This window comes from Pan paniscus, chromosome 1 (genome assembly GCF_029289425.2).
Source record: "Pan paniscus chromosome 1, NHGRI_mPanPan1-v2.0_pri, whole genome shotgun sequence".
NCBI classification, from domain to species: Eukaryota; Metazoa; Chordata; class Mammalia; order Primates; family Hominidae; genus Pan; species Pan paniscus.
In genome coordinates, this window is record NC_073249.2 from 126,790,001 (window position 1) to 126,813,293 (window position 23,293).

At 37.2% G+C, this 23,293-nt stretch overlaps 1 protein-coding gene across 11 annotated transcripts in view; it reads left to right on the top strand.

Annotated features, from left to right (window-relative positions):
* DBT (dihydrolipoamide branched chain transacylase E2) overlaps positions 1-23,293 on the top strand; it is a 75,968-nt gene that overhangs the window by 11,355 nt on the left and 41,320 nt on the right. For 10 of the 11 annotated variants that reach the window (XR_010110808.1, XR_008626122.2, XR_010110807.1 and 7 more), the window contains 4 exons: positions 3,029-3,104; positions 7,642-7,823; positions 19,788-19,909; positions 22,315-22,531. Coding sequence is in view for 8 of the 11 variants with exons in the window: in XM_055115618.2 (XP_054971593.1) it covers positions 3,029-3,104; positions 7,642-7,823; positions 19,788-19,909; positions 22,315-22,531 (597 nt within the window). In the remaining 3 variants the exon portion in view is untranslated. Of the gene's footprint in view, positions 1-3,028; positions 3,105-7,641; positions 7,824-19,787; positions 19,910-22,314; positions 22,532-23,293 lie in introns of those variants that run through there. The other variant, XM_063599808.1, reaches the window with a different exon arrangement.

Genomic DNA, 23,293 nt, shown 5'->3' on the forward strand with positions numbered 1-23,293 from the left:
TGAGGCTGCAGTGAGCTGTGATCATGCCACTGCCCTCCAGCCTGGGCAACAGAGTTAGGCCGTGTGTAAGAAGAAGAGAAAAGAAGAGAAGAGAAGAAGGAGGAAGAGAAGGAGAAGGAAGGAAGGGGAGGGGAGGGGAAATAAAAGAAAAAAGAAGAAGAGAAGGAGGAGGAGGAAGAGGAGGAAGGGACGGGACTGGAAGGGACGTGATGAGACAGGACGGGAAGGGATGGGGAGGGGAGGGAAGCTAGAAACCTAGAGCCATCAGGAGGGAGGGAAGAATCAAGGAAAGGAAGGGAGGAAAGGAAGTGAGGGAAGGAAGGGAGGAAAGGAAGCGAGGGAGGAAGGAGGGAAGGAAGGAAGCGAGGGAGGAAGGAGGGAAAGAAGGAAGGAGGGAAGGAAGGAAGGAAACCTAGAGTTATCTTGAGGGAGGGAGGGAGGAAGGAAAGCTAGAAACCTGGAGTCATCCTGACTCTAGTCTCACATCAAATTGATTATCAAAACCTATTAATTTTACATCTTACATTTTTCTTAAATCTGTCTTCTTTTCAAATGGCTTTGAAAAGTATATAAATATATAAATCACATACTTCTGTGCTGGGCAGAGTGGCTCACATCTGTAATCCCAGCACTTTGGGAAGCTGAGGCAGGAGGCTTGCTTGAGGCCAGGAGTTCAAGAGCAGCCTGGGCCACAAAAAAGTGAGACCTCACCTCTACAAAAAATTTTTTTAAATTACTTGGGTGTGGTGGTATGGACTTGTAGTCAGCTGCTAGTCCTAGCTGAGGTGGGAGGATCACTTGAGCCCAGGAACTTGAAGTTATCATGAGCTGATTGTGCCACTGCACTCCAGCCTGGCCAACAGAGTGAGACCCTGTCTCTAAAAAAATAATAAATTAATAAATTCTATACTTCTGCTTCTTACCTGAAGTAGCCTCCTGCTTCCCCTGCCTTGTTTTGCCTCTGCCACCCACTCCCCGACCCCATCTACCACACTCCTGCCAGAGAAATTTTTTCCTAAACTTATAGACCTAAAGTTGCAGATCTGATATTATAAATAGGATTCCATATCAGTTAATTACTGCTGAGTAACAAACAATCCCACAACTTAGTGGCTTAAAGCAACAAGGACTGATCATTTCTCAGGATTCTGCAGGTTGGCTGGGTGATTTCCTTGCTGGTTACGCCCAGGCTCCCTAATATGGCTGTATTCAGCTAGAGGATCATGTGGGCTGGAAAGTCCAAGATGGTCTCACTCATGTGTCTGACCATTCATGCTGGGTTTCCGATGGGGCAGCTCATTTCTCCTTTTCCTGATGTCTCATCCTCCAGTAGACTAGATCAACTTCCTTGCATGAGGATTTTAGGGCAGCATTCCAAAAGGGAGAAGGGAGAAGCTGTGCGGACTTTTGAGGCCTAGCCTCATGAACCTTCACACTTCACTTCTGTTATATTCTATTTGTCAAAGCAAGTCACAGCCCAGCACAGATTTAAGAACTGGTGAAATAGACTCTGCCTCCTGGTGGGAACAGCTGCAAAGAATTTATGACCATGTTAATTTACCACTGGGTCCTGATCACCTTTAGGATGAAGTTCAAATATTTTAGCATGGTACACAAAGTCTTTTAAGTCTGGGCTGATTTCTTGCCACATACCGCATCTTCAGCTATAGAGAACTGTTTGTTCTTTAACCTTGCCATGAACCATCACATTTTCATGCTCTTGCTGTTCCTTGCATATTGCTTTGTATAGAGGTGCCATAGTATATTTTCTTGTTTTTGTGTTACTTAGATTGATTTCCAGTTCTTCATTATGACCCTATAGTAACCATTTTTTAGCAAGTGGAATTACTTATGGAATCAAGAATGTTGATTTAAAAAAAATTTTTTTTAATGCTTTTGATTGTTAATGCTAAACCATTCAGAAAGTTGCCAGGTTATACTCCAATCAGCAAGCTGTGAGAGGACCCAACTTGCTAGAGAGGAAGTAAGAGGTACCTAATACCTCCGTAACCAAAATGTATTTTGTATTTTTTATTACTAATTTAACTCCTCATATTTAAGAAAATTTTACAACCCTAATTAATTTGTTATATGTTTTATAAGCAAATATGGTTAACAGCAGTCTAAAGATACAGGAGCATTCCTGAATAGGTTCAGAGCCATTTGTTAACCTGGAAAAGTGGGAGGGTCCATACGTGCTTTCAAATGATCAGAAATACTTTTCTCTTTTGAGAATAATTACCATACAGTATCATTGGCATCTAAGTATTACAAAGAGGGTATAGAAGCTGGGTGTGGTGGGTGGTCCCAGCTTCCTCAGGAGATGGAGGGAGGAGGATTGCTTGAGCCCAGGAGTTTGAGGCTGTAGTATGCATTTATGCACCTGTGAATGTCTACTGTATTCCAGCCTGGGGAACACAGTGAGACTCTGTCTCCAAAAAAAAAAAGGAGGGATGGGTAGAAATTTGAAAAGGGGTAGAAAATGGAAAGAGGAAAGAGACGACTTAGGGATAAGGTGGCAGAACATAAGTTTGGACAAACAAGTTTCCATCAAGTTTGCTAGATGTAGAACTGCCTGATTTTTAGCCATTAAGAATGAGAAAGAATAGTTATATAAATTCAAAAGAAATCTGTTCATGTTATTATACTTTCATAACTTAAAACAAGGATATCTAGCTGGGTCTCTCTTTGTATATCTTTGTTCTACTTTCTATTCATTACATTGTTTCAAAATTTAATTAATTTGTTAGTAGGGCCTTTTATAGCCTTATAACAGACCATTTTGGAAGTTAGAAAATTAAGTTCTGTGGCAGTGCCAGTAAGTCTGTGTTGTAAAATAATTTATTTAAATCTCTAATGGTTATGAATAATGGTTATGCTCTTAAAAATTATAAAATGCTGTTTTTCTGTCTGTAAGATGGAAGAATTTCTGCCTCTACCTGAGAACATTCTCTAATTTTAGATGTGAAAGTATATATTAGTAATATGTTACATACTTAATGAGATCATTTCTCATTTGTCTTTGAAGCTCTCCGTGGACAGGTTGTTCAGTTCAAGCTCTCAGACATTGGAGAAGGGATTAGAGAAGTAACTGTTAAAGAATGGTAAGTGAATCTGAAAAAAGCTCTTAAGTAAATTTAAAAATAATTTGAGTAAAAATAACTTTTTATTTTTATTTATTTAATGGATAGTGGGAATCCATTTAAATTGAGAAACGTCTTTATAAACACATAATGCATTTTTAAAAGCAATAAGGTAGAATTACCTTGTGTTGATGATATAGTGGTGAAGGACTTTGTCATACATCAAGGTACTTTATTCAGTGTGATTTAAAACTGTCAGGTAGTCTAAGCTCTCTTCACTGTTATGAAAATGACTTTAGTAAGAATGTAAGTATGTTTGACTTACCATTACCTGATACAGTTTACTTGTATGTTTAGAAGAGATGAAAATATTTTACCAAAAGTCATGAATCAAAAAATAAATTTTGAAACATTAAAAAATTGTCCCAAAAAGGGCCTGAAACAGACAAAAGCCTTTCATCCTCTACCCCATTTTTTTCTTTCACCTTCTGGAAAAATAGAAACACCTCTGGGTACCGAACTCAGTTTTAGAGGTTTTTAGAAGTGGCAGTTAACATGAGTAAATAGATTACTTCCCACCTTAGATTTATACCATTGAAGATCCTTTTAAGAATCTGGTTCAACCACCTGAACATTCTTTTCTTGTACTTATTATTATTGCTTTGTAAGTTAGAAGAGAACTGTAATAACATAAACATACCTTATGGTTATGTCTCTGGTGGCACTGTGGGATTATGGAAAGAGCAATGGACTTCAAATCAGAAGAGTCTGACCTAGAAACTTATTAGCTGTCCTACCTGTGACTCACTTGGTCTCTGAATGTGTCATTTGAGGATAATAGTACTTGCTCTGCCAACCTCTGGAGTGTTGAAAGGATCAAAATAATGTCATGTATAAGAAATGCATTTGATAATACCTTCTTTTCAAGACCAAGACAGTAGTAAAAAATCTTTAAAGATTTTTGACTTTTTTTTTTTTTTTTGGTAGAGATGAGGTCTTACTATGTTGACCATACTGGTCTTGAACTCTTGGCCTCAAGTGATCTTCCCACCTGGGCCTTCCGAAGTGTTGGATTACAGGCATGAGTCACTGCACCCAGCTTTTTTTGATTGTTTTAAAAAACCATTTGTTAATTTCTACCTCTTATTCTCTAGACCCATATGCTTAGTATAGGGCTTACAGCTCTTGGAAGGGGAAATAATTTTATTCCTAATAAAATTCTAAAAGCTCTTTTAATGAGAAACTAATCATTTGATTAGTTTTTCAGAAGTTCTTTAAGAAATATTAAGAGCTTTCTTGAATTCTGGTTTTTTTTCCTAACTTCATATTGTGAAAAGTAAAGTAGAGGTTCCTCTTCAAAGACTTTCTTCCTCATTTAATTAGGAATAAATAGTAACTTCTCTTAGAAGCAAAATTTATTCAAAGACCTGTGCTAACATTCTTAAATATCTGCTAGCCGTGATAAAGAAATCAATGTACTTTATGTTCTTAGCTCCTACAATTTAGCCTAAAAATTTGCCCTGGCATGCTTACACTGGTCCAAGCAAGCATTAGGTCGTAGGCTGTTCCTCTTCCTTATCTGAAGGTGTTTTTACCTTTCTCAGCATTCCACAAGTTACTTCCTCCTTCCTTTGTTCTCCTCTACCTTTGCCTCTTTTAAAAAGTGCTAAGTTGCTAGCCAATCAAGACAAATACAGAATGTGAGGTCCCATTCCAGCCAATGGAAATTGGACACAGCAGTAGGTTGGATGCGTCAGGTTATAAATGACCCTGTCTCCTTTGTTCCATGTACTCTTGTGGCAAAACTGCTGGTGAGTGTACTTTTTCTGCAGGAAGTAAAAATGGCCTTGCTGAGTAAATTAAATTTATGTTCAACTGCTATTTCTTTACGGCACTGAGGAACAAGCATTTCAAACAATATCCATAAATAACTTAAGGAAAAAATATGTATTGTGTTGCACTTGGTAAAATGCTAAAGGGCAGAATTCTGTTCTATAAAATGAAGCCTGAGAATAGAAATTTGAATATGTAAGGAAGCATAATTTAACAGAAGGTAGTGTGGTTTTGGGTAAGGGTAAATAAAACCTCATTCTTAGAATTTGTGGGTGCATATGTATGGAAAAAGAAAAAAATATTTAAATTTCACAAATCCTTTGACAAACTTCTAAAACAAGTTTAGATGTTATGTGTGCTTTTGTCTTAAAGTCTATTTTGTCTGATAGTATAGCCACTCTAGCTTGCTTGCTTTCTTTTTTTTTCCTTTTTTTGAGGGACAGGGTCTTGCTTTGTAGCCCAGGCTGGTCTCAAACTCCTGAGATTACAGGTGAGCCATCACACCTGGCCTTGTGTGACATATCTTTTTCAATCCTTTTACTTTTTACCATTTGTGTTGTTGAATTTAAATTATATTTCTTAGCATATAGTTGGAACGTTTTTTTAGAATCTATTCTGCCAATCTTTGCCTTTTTATTGGAGTATGTAAACTTTTTACTGTATATTTTAAAGTTATTTTCTTTGTGGTTGCCCTGAGGATTACAATTAACATGTTAATTTAAAACACTATAATTTGGATTAGTAGAAACTTAATATCAATAGAATACAAAGACTTTGCTCCAATATAGCTCTATTGTCTCTTCCTTCCTTTTGCTATTTCTGTCATATGTATTCCTGTTTTTCTTTTTTAGAATTATCATTCCTTTAGCCTGGCATGGTGGCACAGGCCTGTAGTGTCAGCTACTTGGGAGGCTGAGGTGAGAGGATGGCTTGAGCCCAGGATGCAGAGGTTGCAGTGAGCCGAGATTGCACCACTGCACTCCAGTCTGGGCAACCAGAGCAACACCCTGTCTCAAAAAACAAAACAAAACAAATAATTATCATTCCACATTGAAAGTATTCCATTTTTAAACATCATAAAGCACATCAACACAGTTTTATAAGTATTGCCTTAATGTGGTTGTCTTATAAATCAGATAGGATTTTTTTTAAAGTTACAAACAAAAAGTTACAAATAAAACAAAATACAGATGTGGCCAGGTGTGATGGCTCATGCCTGTTATCCCAACACTTTGGGAGGCCAAGATGGGAGGACCGCTTGAGGCCAGGAGTTCCAGACTAGCCTGGGCAACATAGCAAGACCCTGTCTCTACCAACAACAACAACAACAACAACAACATCAACAACCCAGATGCTCCTTGACTTATGATGGGGATAAGTCATAAACCCATCAAAACTAAAATGTCTTAAGTTGAAAATGCATTTAATATACCCAATCTATCAAACATCATAGTTTAGCCTAGCCTACCTTAAACATGCTCAAAACGCTTACCTTAGCCCACATTTGGGCAAAGTCATCTAATACAAAGTCCATTTTATAAAGAACTGTTGAATATCTTATGCAGTTTATTGAATACTGAAAGTTTAAAACAGAAGAGTTGTTGCTTTTACACCATCATAAAGTTGAAAAATTATAAAAGTCAGAGACCATCTGTAGTGCCAGTTTCTCCGGGGATTTTGCTTTTTGTGGTGATCCAAACCTAGTATTCCCCTTACAGTGGCTGCGAGGCTGCTGATTTGGCTCCTGCTGCGCTAGGGAAAGGAGGATGGAAATTGGGCAAGTTAAAATACTACAAAACTCAACCATTTTTCCTGAATACATCCTTCTCAGTTGTTGCAAGCCTTTTTTTGATTGCCAAAATTCTGAAAAAATTGATTTTTAACAACTTTTGGCACTGTACTTGTTGCTCATATGGAAGAGCAGATTTTCAGATGTCTTTAATCCATCATTCTGGAAGTGAAAGTATGTGCTTTTAAAGCTGGTTTCTATGTCATGGGTGCTGTTTTATCATAGGCTGAGGACTGGTTAGGACAGGAAGACAAGAAGCAAGAATGACAACAATTATCTGTTGCTGGCAATAAGTCAGAAGTAAGGGCTAGAGACATTAAGAATGCCATTAGAATGAAAATTAGATGTATTATTTCAGGTTTGGTCCCATTCCTCCTGTTTTGTTTGCCAAAACGATCTAGAAAAGCCTGTAAAGTATACCTAAAATGATTATGGGATTAGAAGGACTTTATATAAGAACAGGCTAAAATAATTTTAGGAAGAAAGACTGGGAGAACTCCCATCTAAAATTCATGAAATTACAAAGGATATGTATTGAGGACATCACTTTTTAAACTTACTTCTGGAAGTATTGGGCATCCCTTAAAGTTTGGAAAAGGGTAATGTAAGACAATAGAAGGAAATACCACTTTAAAAATGTATTTTTAGAACTTGTTTTTCTGATAAATGGGTCAGACAGAAAACCTGAGAGTTTAATTAAATTTTTGGATTATAGACTATGAATTGCTTAAAATTTTTTTGAGTGTTTCTTGCAGATACATTGAAGAGACTCTGGAAGTCATTATAGTCATCTCTGAAACATTTCTTAGTACACCATCTGAAAGTAAATGCTGGGCTAGATGAATACTGATCTAACTCAGCATGGCATTTACATCCTTAATATGATCTGTACTTATGACTGTTTCTGTAAAAGTGTCTCATTTCTTTTTCTTTTAGGTATGTAAAAGAAGGAGATACAGTGTCTCAGTTTGATAGCATCTGTGAAGTTCAAAGTGATAAAGCTTCTGTTACCATCACTAGTCGTTATGATGGAGTCATTAAAAAACTCTATTATAATCTAGACGATATTGCCTATGTGGGGAAGCCATTAGTAGACATAGAAACGGAAGCTTTAAAAGGTATTGTAAGTCTGTTAATCTATTTTACTAAATTGACTATTGGTCTCTTTTTGTCATTGGGTCCCAATTAAAAGTGATCTTTGTTTTTTTGTTTTTTTGTTTTCTATTCCTATTTATTTTTAGCTCTTGGGGAAATGTAATCTTTTCAACGTGAAAAAAGGCAGCAAGTTCAACACAAAATAGAAATCTGAATTGTAGGATAAGACAAAACCAAAGGTGGTGGGGAAAGGCAATAGCAAAAGGAAGAGATGAAATGTTACAAAAAAGATGGAGGATGTCCCATCCTTTCTCCTCTGGGGAATGACTCAAACATTCAGGTGGCATTATACATCGTTCCACATAAGTCAGTGATGTTATTCCTTTTGGAGGGGTAAGAAGGGGTGGGGATGGGCTTTTAATAACTTACAGGATTTGAGTTGGAGTTTTAGAAGCCGAAATCAGGAAAATTGAAAAGGTTCTCTGTGAGTCATGATTATCTTTTGGCCAGTTGCCATGTTAAAAATGTGTACAGTAGCACTTCATTTACCTGAAGTCCTGCCTTCTGGAGATCTTAGTGTTCAAAGAGGCAACAAGCTCTCTCAGTAATTAAAGATTCAGACTATAAATACTGGCTACAAAGAACAAAAATTGGAGTATCTAAAGATGAAATCTAATATAATGGATTGCTCTGTTTGCCACTGATACAAAAAAAAAAAAGCACTCTTGTTGGAGATGGTTATAAACTTTTTCAAGAGAAGTTGAAGAGAAAAGAAGGAAAATTAAAATGAAAGCAAAGATACCAGCATTTAGAAGCAGCAGCAACCATGGGACTTACAAGCGATAGATGTCCTGTCAAAAGGGAATTCATCATGAGAATGTTACAGAGGAAAGCTAAAACAGTTGGCAGTCCCAGTAGTGGCAGGCAGCTGGCTGGCTAACTCAGAAGTTCCTTACAGCACTGTTGTGGTATACCAAAGTTTTGTCATCTAGGAATCAGTTTTGATACTAGGGGCTGCAAGAGCAATAGGTTCTGTGACAGAACTCCTAGGCCAGCATTCCCACCTTGGAAGTGCTGAGATAAAGATATCTCACTGTAATTCAGAAGTCTAGCAGGAGTAATTGAATTACAGTATCTGGCTGACACTTAGTTCTGCAGTCGGTAGAACAATAACTAATATTACAATCTTTTTTTTCCAGAATCACATGGTATAATTTATAAAATTTTTTACACTTATTATTCTGTGAAATATTCCAGTTTAGCAGATGAAGAAACTAAACCCAACTAGAAAGGTTGGACAGGCTGGGCGCAGTGGCTCATGCCTGTAATCTCAGCACTTTGGGAGGCCGAGGTGGGTGGATCACGAGGTCAAGAGATCGAGACCATCCTGGCCAACATGGTGAAACCCCATCTCTACTAAAAATACAAAAATTAGCCAGGCATGGTGGTGCGTGCCTGTAGTCCCAGCTACTCGGGAGGCTGAGGCAGGAGAATCGCTTGAACCCGGGAGGCGGAGGTTGCAGTGAGCCGAGATCGCGCCACTGCACTCCAGCCTAGGTGACAGAGCGAGACTCCATCTCTTAAAAAAAAAAAAAAAAAAAAAAAGGAAAAAAAAAGAAAGGTTGGACAATTTGCCCAATGGTTGGTGACAGGACCAAAGTTAGAACTTAGATGTCCTGAGTCTTTGTCCAGAATATTTTCTACTATGACATGTTGCCTCTAAAAGCTAGAAGGTGATTTATTGAAGGCTTCCTACTACTTTTTATTATTATAAAAGCAGGAGGGGTGCATTGCAGAAAGTTCTAAAATACGGAAAGCCAAAACAACAACAAAAACCCTAATGTTCACAAATCACACTCAATGCATTCGTGTATATCATTCCAGATATTTTTCTAGGTCATATGTGGACATGTAGGTATTTTTTTAACCAAAATAATATATTGTATATGCTGTAGTCCAATCTGTTTGCTTTGTTCATCTATGTTTTCATGACAGCACATTTCAATTTTATTTTTTTGTTTGTTTGAGACGGAGTCTTGCTCTGTCACCCAGGCTGGAGTGCAGTGGTGCGATCTCAACTCACTGCAACCTGCACTTCCTAGGTTCAAGCGACTCTCCCATCTCAGCCTCCTGAGTAGCTGGGACTACAGGTGTGCACCACTGTGCCTGGCTAATATTTGTATTTTTTTATAGAGATGGGGTTTCACCACATTGGCCAGGCTGGTCTTGAACTCCTGACCTCAAGTGATCTGCTGGCCCCATCCTCCTGAAGTGGTGGAATTACAGGCATGAGCCACCACGCCTGGCCTATTTCCATTTTATATGATCGACAGACCATATTTAGAGTTCCTGAATTATCCCCAAAATGTCCTTGATATTTCAATTGATTTTTTTTAAACAAGGATCCAATATAGGACCATACATTGCACCTAGTTGTTATATCTCTTAAGTCTCTTTTAGTCTAGTTTATCCTCCTCTACTTTTGTTTCATGACACTGATTTGAAGAGATTGCCTTTGTTTTGCAGAATGTCAAACTTTTTGGATTTGTCTTGTTGCATTGTGGTGTTATTTAACTTGTTCCTCTAGTCCTTATATTTCCTGTAAGCTGGAAGTAAGTTTTAAAGGCTGAATTCAGGCTGGGCTCAGTGGCTCACACCTGTAATTCCAGCACTTTGGGAGGCCAGGGTGGGTGAATCACTTGAGGTCAGGAGTTTGAGACCAGCCTGGCTGGCCAACATGGTGAAACCCCATGTTTACTAAAAATACAAAAATTAGCTGGGTGTGGTGGCACATGCCTGTAATCTCACCTACTCGGGAGGCTGAGACAGAATTGCTTGAACCCCAGAGGCAGAGGTTGTGGTGAGCCAAGATTGCGCCCCTGCACTCCAGCCTGGGAGACAGAGTGAGACTCTATCTTAAAAACAAACAAAAGAAAAAACAAACAAAAAATAAAAATTAAAATTAAAAATTAAAAAATAAAGGCTGAATTCAAGTTAAATATTTTGGGTGGAATACATCATAGATCATGTTTGTACTTCATGTTGCTTCACATCAGGATACACTTAACATCTGATGACTGCCATAGTGATGCTAAGTTTAAACACTGAACTAGGATAATGATACCCTTACCCCTCTATTGTGGAGTTGTGTTTTCCCCTTTTGTAACCAGAAAATTATGTATGTAGTGTTAGCTTTGACACTAAATAAGTAGGTTCTAATATAATTTGAGATCCTTCCTAAATCAATAATTGCTTTAGTGGTTGTGGAATGATGATTTTTGGATTTTGTCATTCCTTTAACATTATTAGCTGGCATTCTTCTGTAAAGTGGACCTTTCTCCTCTCATCAGTTGGGGCTATCTGTATTGGGGCTATCTGTATGCTACCTGTATGAAATACAGTTCTTACTGGAAAGAAAATAAATGCTTAATTCTTTCCCTTTGCCAGTTCTCGAAGTAAGGAGTTCCTTTAGTAGTCACTTCAAATGCTGATAGTAATTTTTCCAGCATTCTCAGTGTATGTGTGAGTGTATGGTCATATGTCGCATAACGACGTTATGGTCAACAACAGACTGCATATACAACAGTGGTCCCATAAGATTATAACACATCTTTACTATACTTCTTTTATGTTTATATATGTTTAAATACACAAATATTTACCATTGTGTTACAGTCACCTACAATATTCAGGACAATAACATGCTCCACAGGTTTGTGACCTAGGAGCAATAGGCTATTTCATATAGCCTAGGTGCATAGTAGGCTATACCATCTAGATTTGTGTAAGTGCACACTCAAGTTTGGATAATTGTGAAATCACCTAGCAATGCATTTCTCAGAACATACTCCCATCATTAAGCAATGCATGACAGTATTTCAACTGATTTCATGTGTTTAATTGATTACAATCATTATTATTCTCGATGCTCAAATCATTATAGTGGTGACCCCTTCAACCTGGCTCCTATGTGTTCTATTAACATTGTCCTGTTAATTTTTAAAAGCTTCCTTGCTTTTGGCACAAAAGATGTTCTGGGATTCACCTCATACTTTTCCCACCCCATACCTGGAATCATTCATTTCTTCAAGGGCTCTTGTTCCTTTAAGTATTAGTGTAGAATGAATAAGAGGCTATAATCTGGGCATTAGGGGTGCTTCCTATTACTTTGATTCTAAATTTCTTTTGAAAGACATTATTGGCTAGGCACAGTGGCTCAAGCCAGTAATCCTAAAATTTTGGGAGGCTAAGGTGGGAGGATCACTTGAGCCTGGGAGCTTGAGACTAGCCTGGGCAACATAACGAGACCCCATCTCTACAAAAAATAAAAAAAAATAGCCAGGTGTGGTGGCGTGCACCTGTGGTCCCAGCTACTTGGGAGGCTGAGGTGAGAGGATCACTTGAGCCCAGGAGGTAGAGGCTGCAGTGAGCTGTGTTAATGCCACTGCACTCTAGCCTGGGTAACAACAGGACCCTGTCTCAAAAAAAAAAAAAAAAAGGCATGATTTAGAAAAATTTAAAGAAAAACAAAACAAAAATTCACCTTTAGAATTACCTGAAATAAACACAGATTTTTTTTTTTTTTGGATTCATATTTAGAAAGGAAAGAGTGTTTCATTCTTGGCATAAACTGACAAGTAAAGATTCTGAACAGTACTATGGATGTCATTAAATTAGAATGTCCAAGCTGGAAGCCAGATTAGATACCAATTTAAGTTATCTAAAAAAGCAAGTTATTTATATGAACAAGTAAACAATTGGAGTTTGTTATTTGTTTTGTTTTGTTTTGTTTTTTGACATGGGGTCTTGCTCTGTTGTACAAGCTAGAGTGCAGTGGCACGATCATAGCTCATTATAGCCTTGAATTCCTGGGCACAAGCAGTCCTCCTGCCTTAGCTTCCCAAGTAGTTAGGACTCCATCATGCCCAGCTAATTGGCCTTTTGATTTTTTTTTTTTTTTTTTTTTTTTGTGAGATGGAGTCTTGCTCCGTCTCCCAGGCTGGAGTGCAGTGGCACGATCCCAGCTCACTGCAACCTCCGCCTCCTGGGTTCAAGCAATTCTCTTGCCTCAGCCACCCTAGAAGCTGGGATTCCAGGCATGTGCCACCACACCTGGCTAATTTTTGTATTTTTAGTAGAGGTGAGGTTTCACCATGTTGGCCAGGCTGGTCTTGAACTTCTGGCCTCAAGTGATCTGCCTGCCTCCGCCTCCCAAACTGCTGGGATTATAGGTGTGAGCCACCACACCTGGTGCTGGTTTTGTTTTTAGAGTTTGTTTTGACATCTCAAGTAAGATCCAACTTAATAAGTCTGGGTATAGCAAATTATAAAATCACAGTACATTTTGTGGGGGGCCTGTGTTTTTTCTGGAGAATTTTTTTTCACAAAAATTAATATTCTCTATAACATGATAAATCTTAAAGAAATTATGCTGAGTGAAAGAAGCCAGACCCCACCACTCAAAAGAAAACATGCTATATGATTCCATATACATAAAATTTTAGAAAATCCAAACTAATCTCTAATGACAGAAAACCAATGAGTGGTTGCCTGGTGACAGAGTATGGAGGGTAGGAAGGGTTGGAAAGGAGGCATTACCAAGGAATATGAGGAAACTTCTGTAAGTGATAGACATGTTCATTATCTTGATTATGGTGATGGTTTATGAGTATATACATATTTCAAAGCCTCTCAGATTATGTGTGTGTGTGTGTATATATATATATATATATATTTTTTTTTTTTTTTTTTGGAGACGGAGTCTCACTCTGTCGCCAGGCTGGAGTGCGGTGGCGTGATGTCGGCTCACTGTGACCTCTGACTCCCTGATTTAAGCAAATCTCCTGCCTCAGCCTCCCGAGTAGCTGGGATTACAGGCAGGCGTGCACCACCACACCCAGCTAATTTTTATATTTTTAGTAGAGACGGGGTTTCACCATGTTGGCCAGGATGGTCTTGATCTCCTGACTTTATGATCTGCCCACCTCGGCCTCCCAAAGTGCTGGGATTACACGCGTGAGCTACCGTGCCCAGCCTCAGATTCTATATTTTATGTATGTGCAGTTTATTGTGTGTCAGCTGTATCTCAGTAAAGCTTAGAACAAAATTAATGGCATTGGATAGGTTATATTTACAGTAAAAATTATCTGACAGTATTCTTCATAGAGAACTGATAATTTGCTAGCCATTCTATTTCATTTGCCATTCCTAATATGTTTTAAACAATTATCTTGCATGCTAGTTTTATTTCACATCTGTACCTTTTTGCTTTTATATTTGGACTTGTTTTTTATATTTTTATTGTAAGAATAAACTATGAAGCATAAGCCCATGTATCAAATAAGCAGGCCTATAGAAATTAAATTCAGCTTAATGAGAGAAATTTATATCTGCTTCATTTTAATTGTGGAAATAAGAAAGATTTCTAAATATTTTATGTATCTTTTCTTAAGCAAGAATTTGTAGTAATACTGAATTTATGTTTTTCCTGTCTTAATGCTAGTAAAACCAATTATATAAAAGACGAACACAAAGTCTTCTAGAAGTATAAATTATATTATTAACATTTTACAGGTGGAAAATTATCATAGCATAGAGCCATGAAGGGTAGAAGAGATCAAGACTAGACATCTTAATAGTAGTATTGGAAATTAAGTCCTATCTTGTAATGCTAATTATATTCTATAGTACTGTCTTTTGTAACATAGTAGTAGTCTGCTTTTCAAAGCTAGAGGGTCATGATAATTTTGGTGAGGGAAACTGTATTTGTGACCTCCAAGTCCTATCTATGAGTCCTTTGACTGTAACAGACCTCTACTTCAAAACAGTTTATTGGACTCACTTATGCCAACTTATATCTGTGACATATAAGAAGGCATATACTATAAAAAAATGACAAGTTGAAATCCAGTTACTTAATTTTTTTTTTACTTAACATTATCACCATTATATCAAAGCTATTCCATGTTTCAGTGCCTTGTCTACTGTAAACATGGTTTAGACCATGTGCAGTCACTCACGCCTGTAGTCCCAGCACTTTGGGAGGCCCAAGTAGGAGGATCATTTGAAGCCAGGAGTTTGAGACTAGCCTGGGCAACACAGTGAGACCTCATCTCTACAAAAAATTTTAAAAATTAGCCAAGTGTGGTGGAGCACACCTGTAGTCCCAGCTATGCAGGAGGCTGAGGTGGGAGGATCACTTGAGCCCAGGAGTTTGAGGCTGCATTGAGCTATGCTTGTGCCACTGCATTCCAGCCCAGGTGACAGAGCAAGACCCAGTTTCTTAAAAACATGCACACACAAAACAAACAAAAAAGTTAGACAGGTGTGGTAGTACACCCCTGTAGTCCTGGCTACTCAGAGGAAACCCTGTCTCAAAACCAAAACAAAACTAAAACCAACTCAGTTTAAATTGTGTTACCTCGAGTTGTCTTTACAGCTGATGTGGTGACAGATGCTTTCTCTAGCCTCTATTTATTTAATGCAGTAAAATGATTCCTCACTTTTCTAAACAACTAAGGCTCTTTGTACCAAAACTTTTCAAAAACTTTTTTTTGAGAGAAATCATTAATTTTGTTTTAAAAATTTCATATATGTTAATTCTTAAAGTGAGGATATTGAGTAAGCTTTTTTGATTATGCAAAGACATGTTATGAACATTCACCACTGTACTAGAAACAATACAATTCTGTGTTTGATTTTTAGTTTTTCAGCCCGTTTAGATTGTCCTTGTGCCAGGTCATCACCCACCTTCCTAACTTTCTGAGATGACATATAACCAAGTTGATTAAGAAATATTTGCTAACAAAGGCAAATAGGAGCTGATTGAGAGTATAAATACCTTTCCTCTGGGTCAAGTGCACAGTTTTAATGCTGAGGCTGTATTGCACCTATTTTAGGTACTCTGGGCCATGAAGCTATGTTAAGATGAAGTTGCCAGGATGCTCCACCACCAGATAAGTGGAGAGTTACTGAACCTAACTGAGAGGTACCATGGGGCAGTGAAAGGAGGAGAAAGAGGGACATGAGCTTTAGCAGAATACTTTATAAAACTAATATTATTCTGCCATTATATTGCATTTAGCCCTTAACATCAACTTGTATTGTTGATTGGTTTCTCTGTGCTAATACATCTCATTTAACAAATGTAATATCTGCTTTTGACACATGGACCATTGAGACTCTGAGAGTTAAATAACCTGCCTATGATTACATAGCTACTAAGTGGTGGAGTTAGGATTTGACCTCAGCTCTGTTTAATATGAAAGCCCATGCTCCTAACCACTTTGTTACACTGATAATTTAGTTCAGAGAGGATGGATATCAGCTTCATTTTGCATCTAGAGTAATGGGACTTACTTTCTAACACTTTACATATGCATATTTACAAAATTCTGCTACAACAACACAGTTTAGTTTACAAATATATAGATTTTATAATATTGAAATGTTTACCAGGATTAGTATAAAATGTTTTAAAGAAAAGCTCTTTGACATAAAACCATTCCAATAATGTAGTGTATCATCTAAATTACATTCAGTAACATAAATTGCATGGTTCAATGCTAGGCATAGTAGGTGCTCGTGGTATCTATCACTATTCATTTTGTATAGCCTATTGTAGATTAAATTGATTGAATTTGCTGTTTTAATAATTTGAAGTGAAAAAGAAAATGCAATGAAATCTTTTCAGTTTGGATGTCCTTAATTTTCAATTTATGAACATTCGGACAGGAACTAAAGTTTATTTTTGTGCTATGAAGAAAGGTCTTCCAAACACACTTGAATACTTTAGTATTTCAAAGCATTTTTCTTAAAAGAATTTCTCCTAGCTGAGTGAATTAATTAGATTACTTAATGTTATTCTTAGAAATACCTAAGAATATTGCAGTTTCAGTTTTATCAATTCATATTATTCTTTTATTTAGTTAACCTGAAATAATGTGGTTTTATTATAAATTTGCTTTCTACGAGGAATTACCTTAACACAAAATTGACAGGCTTCATAAGAAAAAGTGCTTACTTACCAGAGTTTGCTTTTTCTTAAAATTAGTTAAAGCTTTTAAAACTGTACTCTAATTCCCTAACTGAAGATCAGTCATCAAAGGCTAAAATCTCACATATTAGACTGTGATGCTAGAAACACTAAAGTCATATCAACTGGGGAGACTTATGAAATTCAAGTTTGGTCAACTTCATCCCCCTTAGAGCCCGTTTCTACATTGGTAACATTGAGAAATCTGTCCTACATCCTCATAACATTTTTGTAATCAGAGGAGAAAATATGTGTAAAAACACTGAAGGAGGCCAAGACAGGAGATCACTTGAAGTTAGGAGTTCAAGACCAGCCTGGGCAACGTAGTGAAACACTGTCTGTATTAAAAAAAAGAAAAGCAAAAAATAAACATTTTGAAGATTATTTAAAATCTTCTGCTGTGTAGTAAGGTGGTATTTTATTACTTGGTTAAGAGACAGCTTTCTTCCAACAACTACATGACTATTAGAAATAATATATGAGTGACTTCTCACAAGTAAGTTTGTCATTCATATTTACACCCAAGTTACTCTAAAAGGGTAGTACTATGTAGGTAATATATCACAAAATGTTTTCCAGAAAGGTGAGTAGCAATAAATTACTTGGTCTTTTGGAAATAATGTAATAATTTTTGTATGTTATATATTTGGATATTTATACATTCTCTTCAGCAAATATGCATTATCCAAGTTAGCATTAGAGTTCCTACCATATTGGGGTTCCTACCATTGAATCCCCTGATTTTCGTTTGGATCTTGGTTCCACATGCTAATCTTTCTTACTTATTTCTCCAATGACTTTAACAGATGTAGAGAATATACAGGGATTCTGAAAATTCAGTAAAAAATTATGCCTTGAACTATAGGAGTTGTATTCTAGCTACTTTGACCAGAAAGAAAATTTACTAGGGCTATGAACTAATGGAAACAGCACAGATTGAGTCAGCCCTAGGACTGAATGCAGCTCTTAGATTTATTAGGTGTCTGACCTTGAGCCAATCTGTTCAGTCAAACCTCACTTTTTAAACTGTCTGTAAAATGGGGATAATAACACCTATCTTAAACAGTTGTAATGAAAAGTAAGATACTGCATATGCAGGACAGTATTCGACACATAATAGGTGCTCAATACAAGTTTTGGGTTTTTTTTCTCTTCCCTTCCTCACCTTTAGGAGAATTTCTTTGTAGCTCCACTGGGCCAATTCATAGACTAGTAAAGAGGAATGAATAGACTATCTTATCACAGTTGCAGTAGTAGAAGATTTTTATTTACCTAGAAATGAATATCAAAACTGTCAAAGCAGATTCAGTTGTCTGTTCATTTTCAGAAGTTCTGTCAGTCTTTAATCTACCAATTCAGACAGATTCTGCTATATGTATACATCACTGATTTCCTAACAGCAGAATTTGACAATTAAATGCTCTCAAAAACATTTTTTTTTGCTTGCAGAAATATATGCTAATAGCCTGAGATAGTTTTTCTAATAACAGGAATCCAGAACTAGAGAATAAAACAACCAAATTAGCATTAGCCACAGCAGTTCTTTCTTCTTTTCCTTTTTTCTTTTTGAGGCAGCCTTGCTCTGTCACCCAGGCTGGAGTGCAGTTGTGCAACCATGACTCATTGCAGCCTTGACTTCTTGGGCCCAAGTGATCCTCCCACTTCAGCCTCCTGAGTAGCTGGAACTACAGGCACACACCACCATACCTGGCTAATTTTTAAATTTTTTATAGAGAGAGGGTCTCCCTATGTTGCCCTGGCTGATCTCGAACTCCTGGCCTCAAGCAATTCTCCCGCCTTTACCTCCCAAAGTGTTGGGATTACAGGTGTGAGCAACCATGCCCAGCCACCACAGCATTTCTTAAACTATTCAAAGCAGAGCAAACTTTTAAGTACTATATCATCTCAGGAAAGTGTTTAAGATTGTCATAGATTTTATATGATTCTTGTGCGGTTTTTTTTGAGACTGGGTCTCACTTTTTCACCCAACCTAGAGTGCTGTGGCACCAACATGGCTCACTGCAGGCTTGACTTCCTGGGCTTAAGTGATTCTCCCCCCTCAGCTTCCTGTGTAGCTTGGACCACAGATGTGTGCTGTCATACCTAGCTAATTTTTAAAATTCACTTGTAGAGATGGGGAGTCTCACTTTATTGCCCAGACTGGTCTTAAACTCCTAGGCTCAAGTAAGTGATCCACCCACCTTGGCCTGCTAGAGTGTTGGGATTACAGGCGTGAGCCATTGTGCGCAGCCCATTCTTTCATATAATTTATCTTACATTTGATCCTTATTCCATGCTGTTTATAAATATGAGAATTTTATTAGAAAAATGTTTAAAATACAAATTTTTTTTTGAGACAGGGTCTCACTGTTATCCAGGCTGGAGTGCAGTGATGCAATTACAGCTCACTGCAGCCTCGACCTCCTGGGCTCAAGCAATCCTCCCACCTTGGTCTCCCAAGTAGCTGGGACCACGGGTGTGTGCCACCAAGCTCAGCTAATGTTTAAATTTTTTGTACAGGTGGGGTCTCCCTATGTTGCCCCAGCTAGTCTTGAATGCCTGGGCTCAGGTGATCCTTCTGCCTTGACCTCCCAAATTGCTGGGATTGCAGGCATGAGCCACTGTACCTAGCCACAACACATTTTAAAATTTCTTGAGGAAAACTCTCATTTTTAAACTTGTAGCTGCTATATTATTTCAACAGGAGTGACATATCCACCAGGTACTAATAATTAAAAAGTACCAGGTACCGGCACACACACCCTCCACCTCTACCCATACCATTAGGATAGTTGTGTTTTCCTATTCTGAAGTAGTTCAACTTTTATACATTTAGATTATAAACTTTAATTTATTTAGATATTATGGGCCACATCTTAGTGGCCTTACTTTACATCTTAGTAAAAAAAAAAAATTTTTTTTCAACTGAAGTTAAGTTTTACCTTGTTACCAGATTCAGAAGAAGATGTTGTTGAAACTCCTGCAGTGTCCCATGATGAACATACACACCAAGAGATAAAGGGCCGAAAAACACTGGCAACTCCTGCAGTTCGCCGTCTGGCAATGGAAAACAATGTAAGTTCTCTTAATATTTAAGTCTGAGATTGTATAGGAAGTGTACATTTGTATCTCTGAAAAATTAGCCAACTATCCCATGATGAAATAGCTCAATGAAATTAAGGAAACATGAAAATATTTGCTACTGAAAAGCGATAGTTGCATAAAAATACATGGGAGAAATGAGAAGTTGTAAACTTATTACTTACTATCAATTGAGCAGTATGATTTTATTATTCTTTCTTAGAGCCTAATAACAGTAAGAGCTACCATTTATTGAGCACTTGTAAATACCAGGTCTTAGGTCAGGTGCTCTAGAGGCACAGCATCAGATAGGAATTTGAAGGAGGGAAAGCCTGTAAAGGGAATGAAGGAAGCAGGATAAAAAAGGGAAGAGAAGGGAAATTGGCCAGACATGGTTATGGTATCAAGCATCTGGCCTGTCCCAAAGCTTGCCATGGTCCTAAGTAAAAAAAGAAAGACTCTGGCCTGATCTGAGGGTGCAACGGAGAACCACAGAATTACTGCTTTGAGGCAAGGAGGCCGGCCTTTTGTATTTCCTCTGCCAGTCATTGACTGAATGGAAGGTGGAATGCCAGGCAGGGTGGCTCCCTGGCACTGGGATAGGTATTTACGTATTCTCATCTAACCCTGTAAGATAAGGAGCTATTTTAAGACTTGGAGGGTTTAAGTAACTAGTCTAAAGTCACACAGCTAACATAGCAAGAGCCAGAATTCAAAAGTGAGTCTATATCACTCCAAAACCTGTGCTGTCAGACGTTATATAAACCTCAACAATCATTGCCTCCATTATTTGAGCACATATGTGCCAGACACTATAGACACATTATCTGTAATCCTCACAAGGACCCTGCAGGCAGGTTGATTAACTTATCTAAAACCAAGTAAGCTGAACTAGGGATTTGAACACAAATCTGTCTCGTTCTGAAACCTGAATACTTTCCACTGTGCCCCACAATGAGACTTTTTGTTTGTCTCTTTTTGAGAAAAGTAAGGTTGCTGTGGGAAAAAAAATAAAAGTTTATATTTTGTGAAATATGTAATAGAGTCATTAAAATGTTCATATTCTTTCAGCCAGTTAGAAAATAATCTAGGAATCATTCTTCCTTGTATTTTATATAGCCAAAAATTAGAAGATGCATACGTGTTCAAATTATGTTATGTATCCTTGATAAAATGTTATGTAACCCTTAAATGTGTTTAAGTATGAAGACCATTTAGCATAACAGAAAATAGATATAGTAACGTGGAACATTAGGTTATTAAGGGCATCAGATGAAATAATGATTTAACATTTTGCTTTGAAATCTATAAAGCATTTTAATAATTTTTTTCTTAATAATATAGAAAGAAATATATAGAAGAAATGTATGATTTGGCTTTCCTAAAACACTCCCTAAAGATGTGTATAGAATACTTGGGTAGAGTGCTTATATGATTACTGAAAATTAAATATTGGATTTAGTTAACAGAAATCATCTTTTTTCTTTGAATTTGCATATTTATGAATTGAGTTTGTTTAAAATTAAGAACCAGTGGCATTTACAGTTGTTTGTAACCGCCTAAAAATTATTTGTTTAAATTTTCATAGTCCATTTGTTACAAACTTAGTGTTTGCCTTAGTAAAGTCCTTTATTATTTTAGTCATCCTTAGAGATGCACTAATACAAATGAAATGGGGCCTATCCCTAAGAAATTAATACATACTATATATGAGGAGATCATTCCAAGCTTTTATGTTTATTTTTATTTAAATAGAATTAAATGTTTTGTACTGATCTTTCCAAAGCAACTACCAGAAAAATAACTAATTTGAGAGAGTTTTTGTATTACGATTATTTAAGTTGTTACGTTTTTAACTGGTAGCCAATGTCAGAAACATTGGTCTAAATTTGGTATAGCATTTAGTTTCTCTTAAATTCTCAGCTCTCCCTCTTCTTATGTAGTCCCCAAGAATAGAAAAGGTCGAGTAAGAATTATGCAAGAGATTTTAAAATACTTGAGTATAAAAATGTAAGTTTTCAGCTGGGCATAGTGGCTCACGCCTGTAATTCCAGCACTTTCGGGAGGCTGAGGTGAGAGGATAGCTTGAGGCTAGGAGTTCAAGACCAGCCAGGGCAACAGAGTGAGACCCTGTCTCCACAAAAAATTTTTTTAAAAAGTAAGTTTTCATAAATAGCTCTAGATTATATATCATATAGATACCTGATGGTTACCACATGCATATGTGAACAGTATATACAAAAGTAATGATTACTTAAGTAGAAAATGAAAAGGTTATTTCCTTTTACTAATTTATTGGACAGATATATTTTACTGTCAGTTGATCAAATTCCATTTTGAAACTTTAATGATGTTTTTAAGTAGTTGTATTTTTGGCATTAAAATATATCATTTTTTAGATTAAGCTGAGTGAAGTTGTTGGCTCAGGAAAAGATGGCAGAATACTTAAAGAAGATATCCTCAACTATTTGGAAAAGCAGACAGGAGCTATATTGCCTCCTTCACCCAAAGTTGAAATTATGCCACCTCCACCAAAGCCAAAAGACATGACTGTTCCTATACTAGTATCAAAACCTCCGGTATTCACAGGCAAAGACAAAACAGAACCCATAAAAGGTAATGATAATAATAACAATACTATAAGGCAATAGTTCATTTATTTTGGGGGAAGCTACCTCAGTAGATAAATGTATATAATATGGTGTTTTCAAGTCTTACTGAAGGGAAAGTTCAACTTCAGTCAGCATATAATTTTTCTTTTCTTTTCTTTTCTTTTTTTTTGAGATGGAGTTTTGTTCTTGTTGTCCAGACTGTAGTGCAGTGGCACGATCTTGGCTCACTGCAGCCTCCGCCTCCCAGGTTCAAGCAATTCTCCTGCCTCAGCCTCCTGAGTATCTGGGATTACAGGTGCACACCACCATGCTCAGCTAATTTTTTGTATTTTTAGTAGAGACAGGGTTTCATCATGTTGGCCAGGCTGGTCTCAAACTCCTGACCTCAGGTGATCCACCCTCCTCAGCCTCCCAAAGTGCAGGGATTACAGGCATGAGCCACTGCGCCTGGCCATAATTTTTAAATGGTGAAATAGCATAGCTTTTCCAGGAAACACTTACAATTTATGTGTATCATTAGCTTCTGAAGAGTAATACATTAGCAGGTTTCTTGAAATATAAACTTGTATACTGATAATTGCTCTGTTTGAAGACACACAGGATATTTTAAACATTCACTATTTGTAGTTAGCTTTCAAAATAACTAGTTCTGATTTGTTATTTATAAACTCCTGGAATGATTAACTTCCAGAAGAGTGGCTTTGCAGGAAAGCTGTTAGGGAAATACATGGCTTGCATTCTTTTGAATTTTTTATATAACACAGCA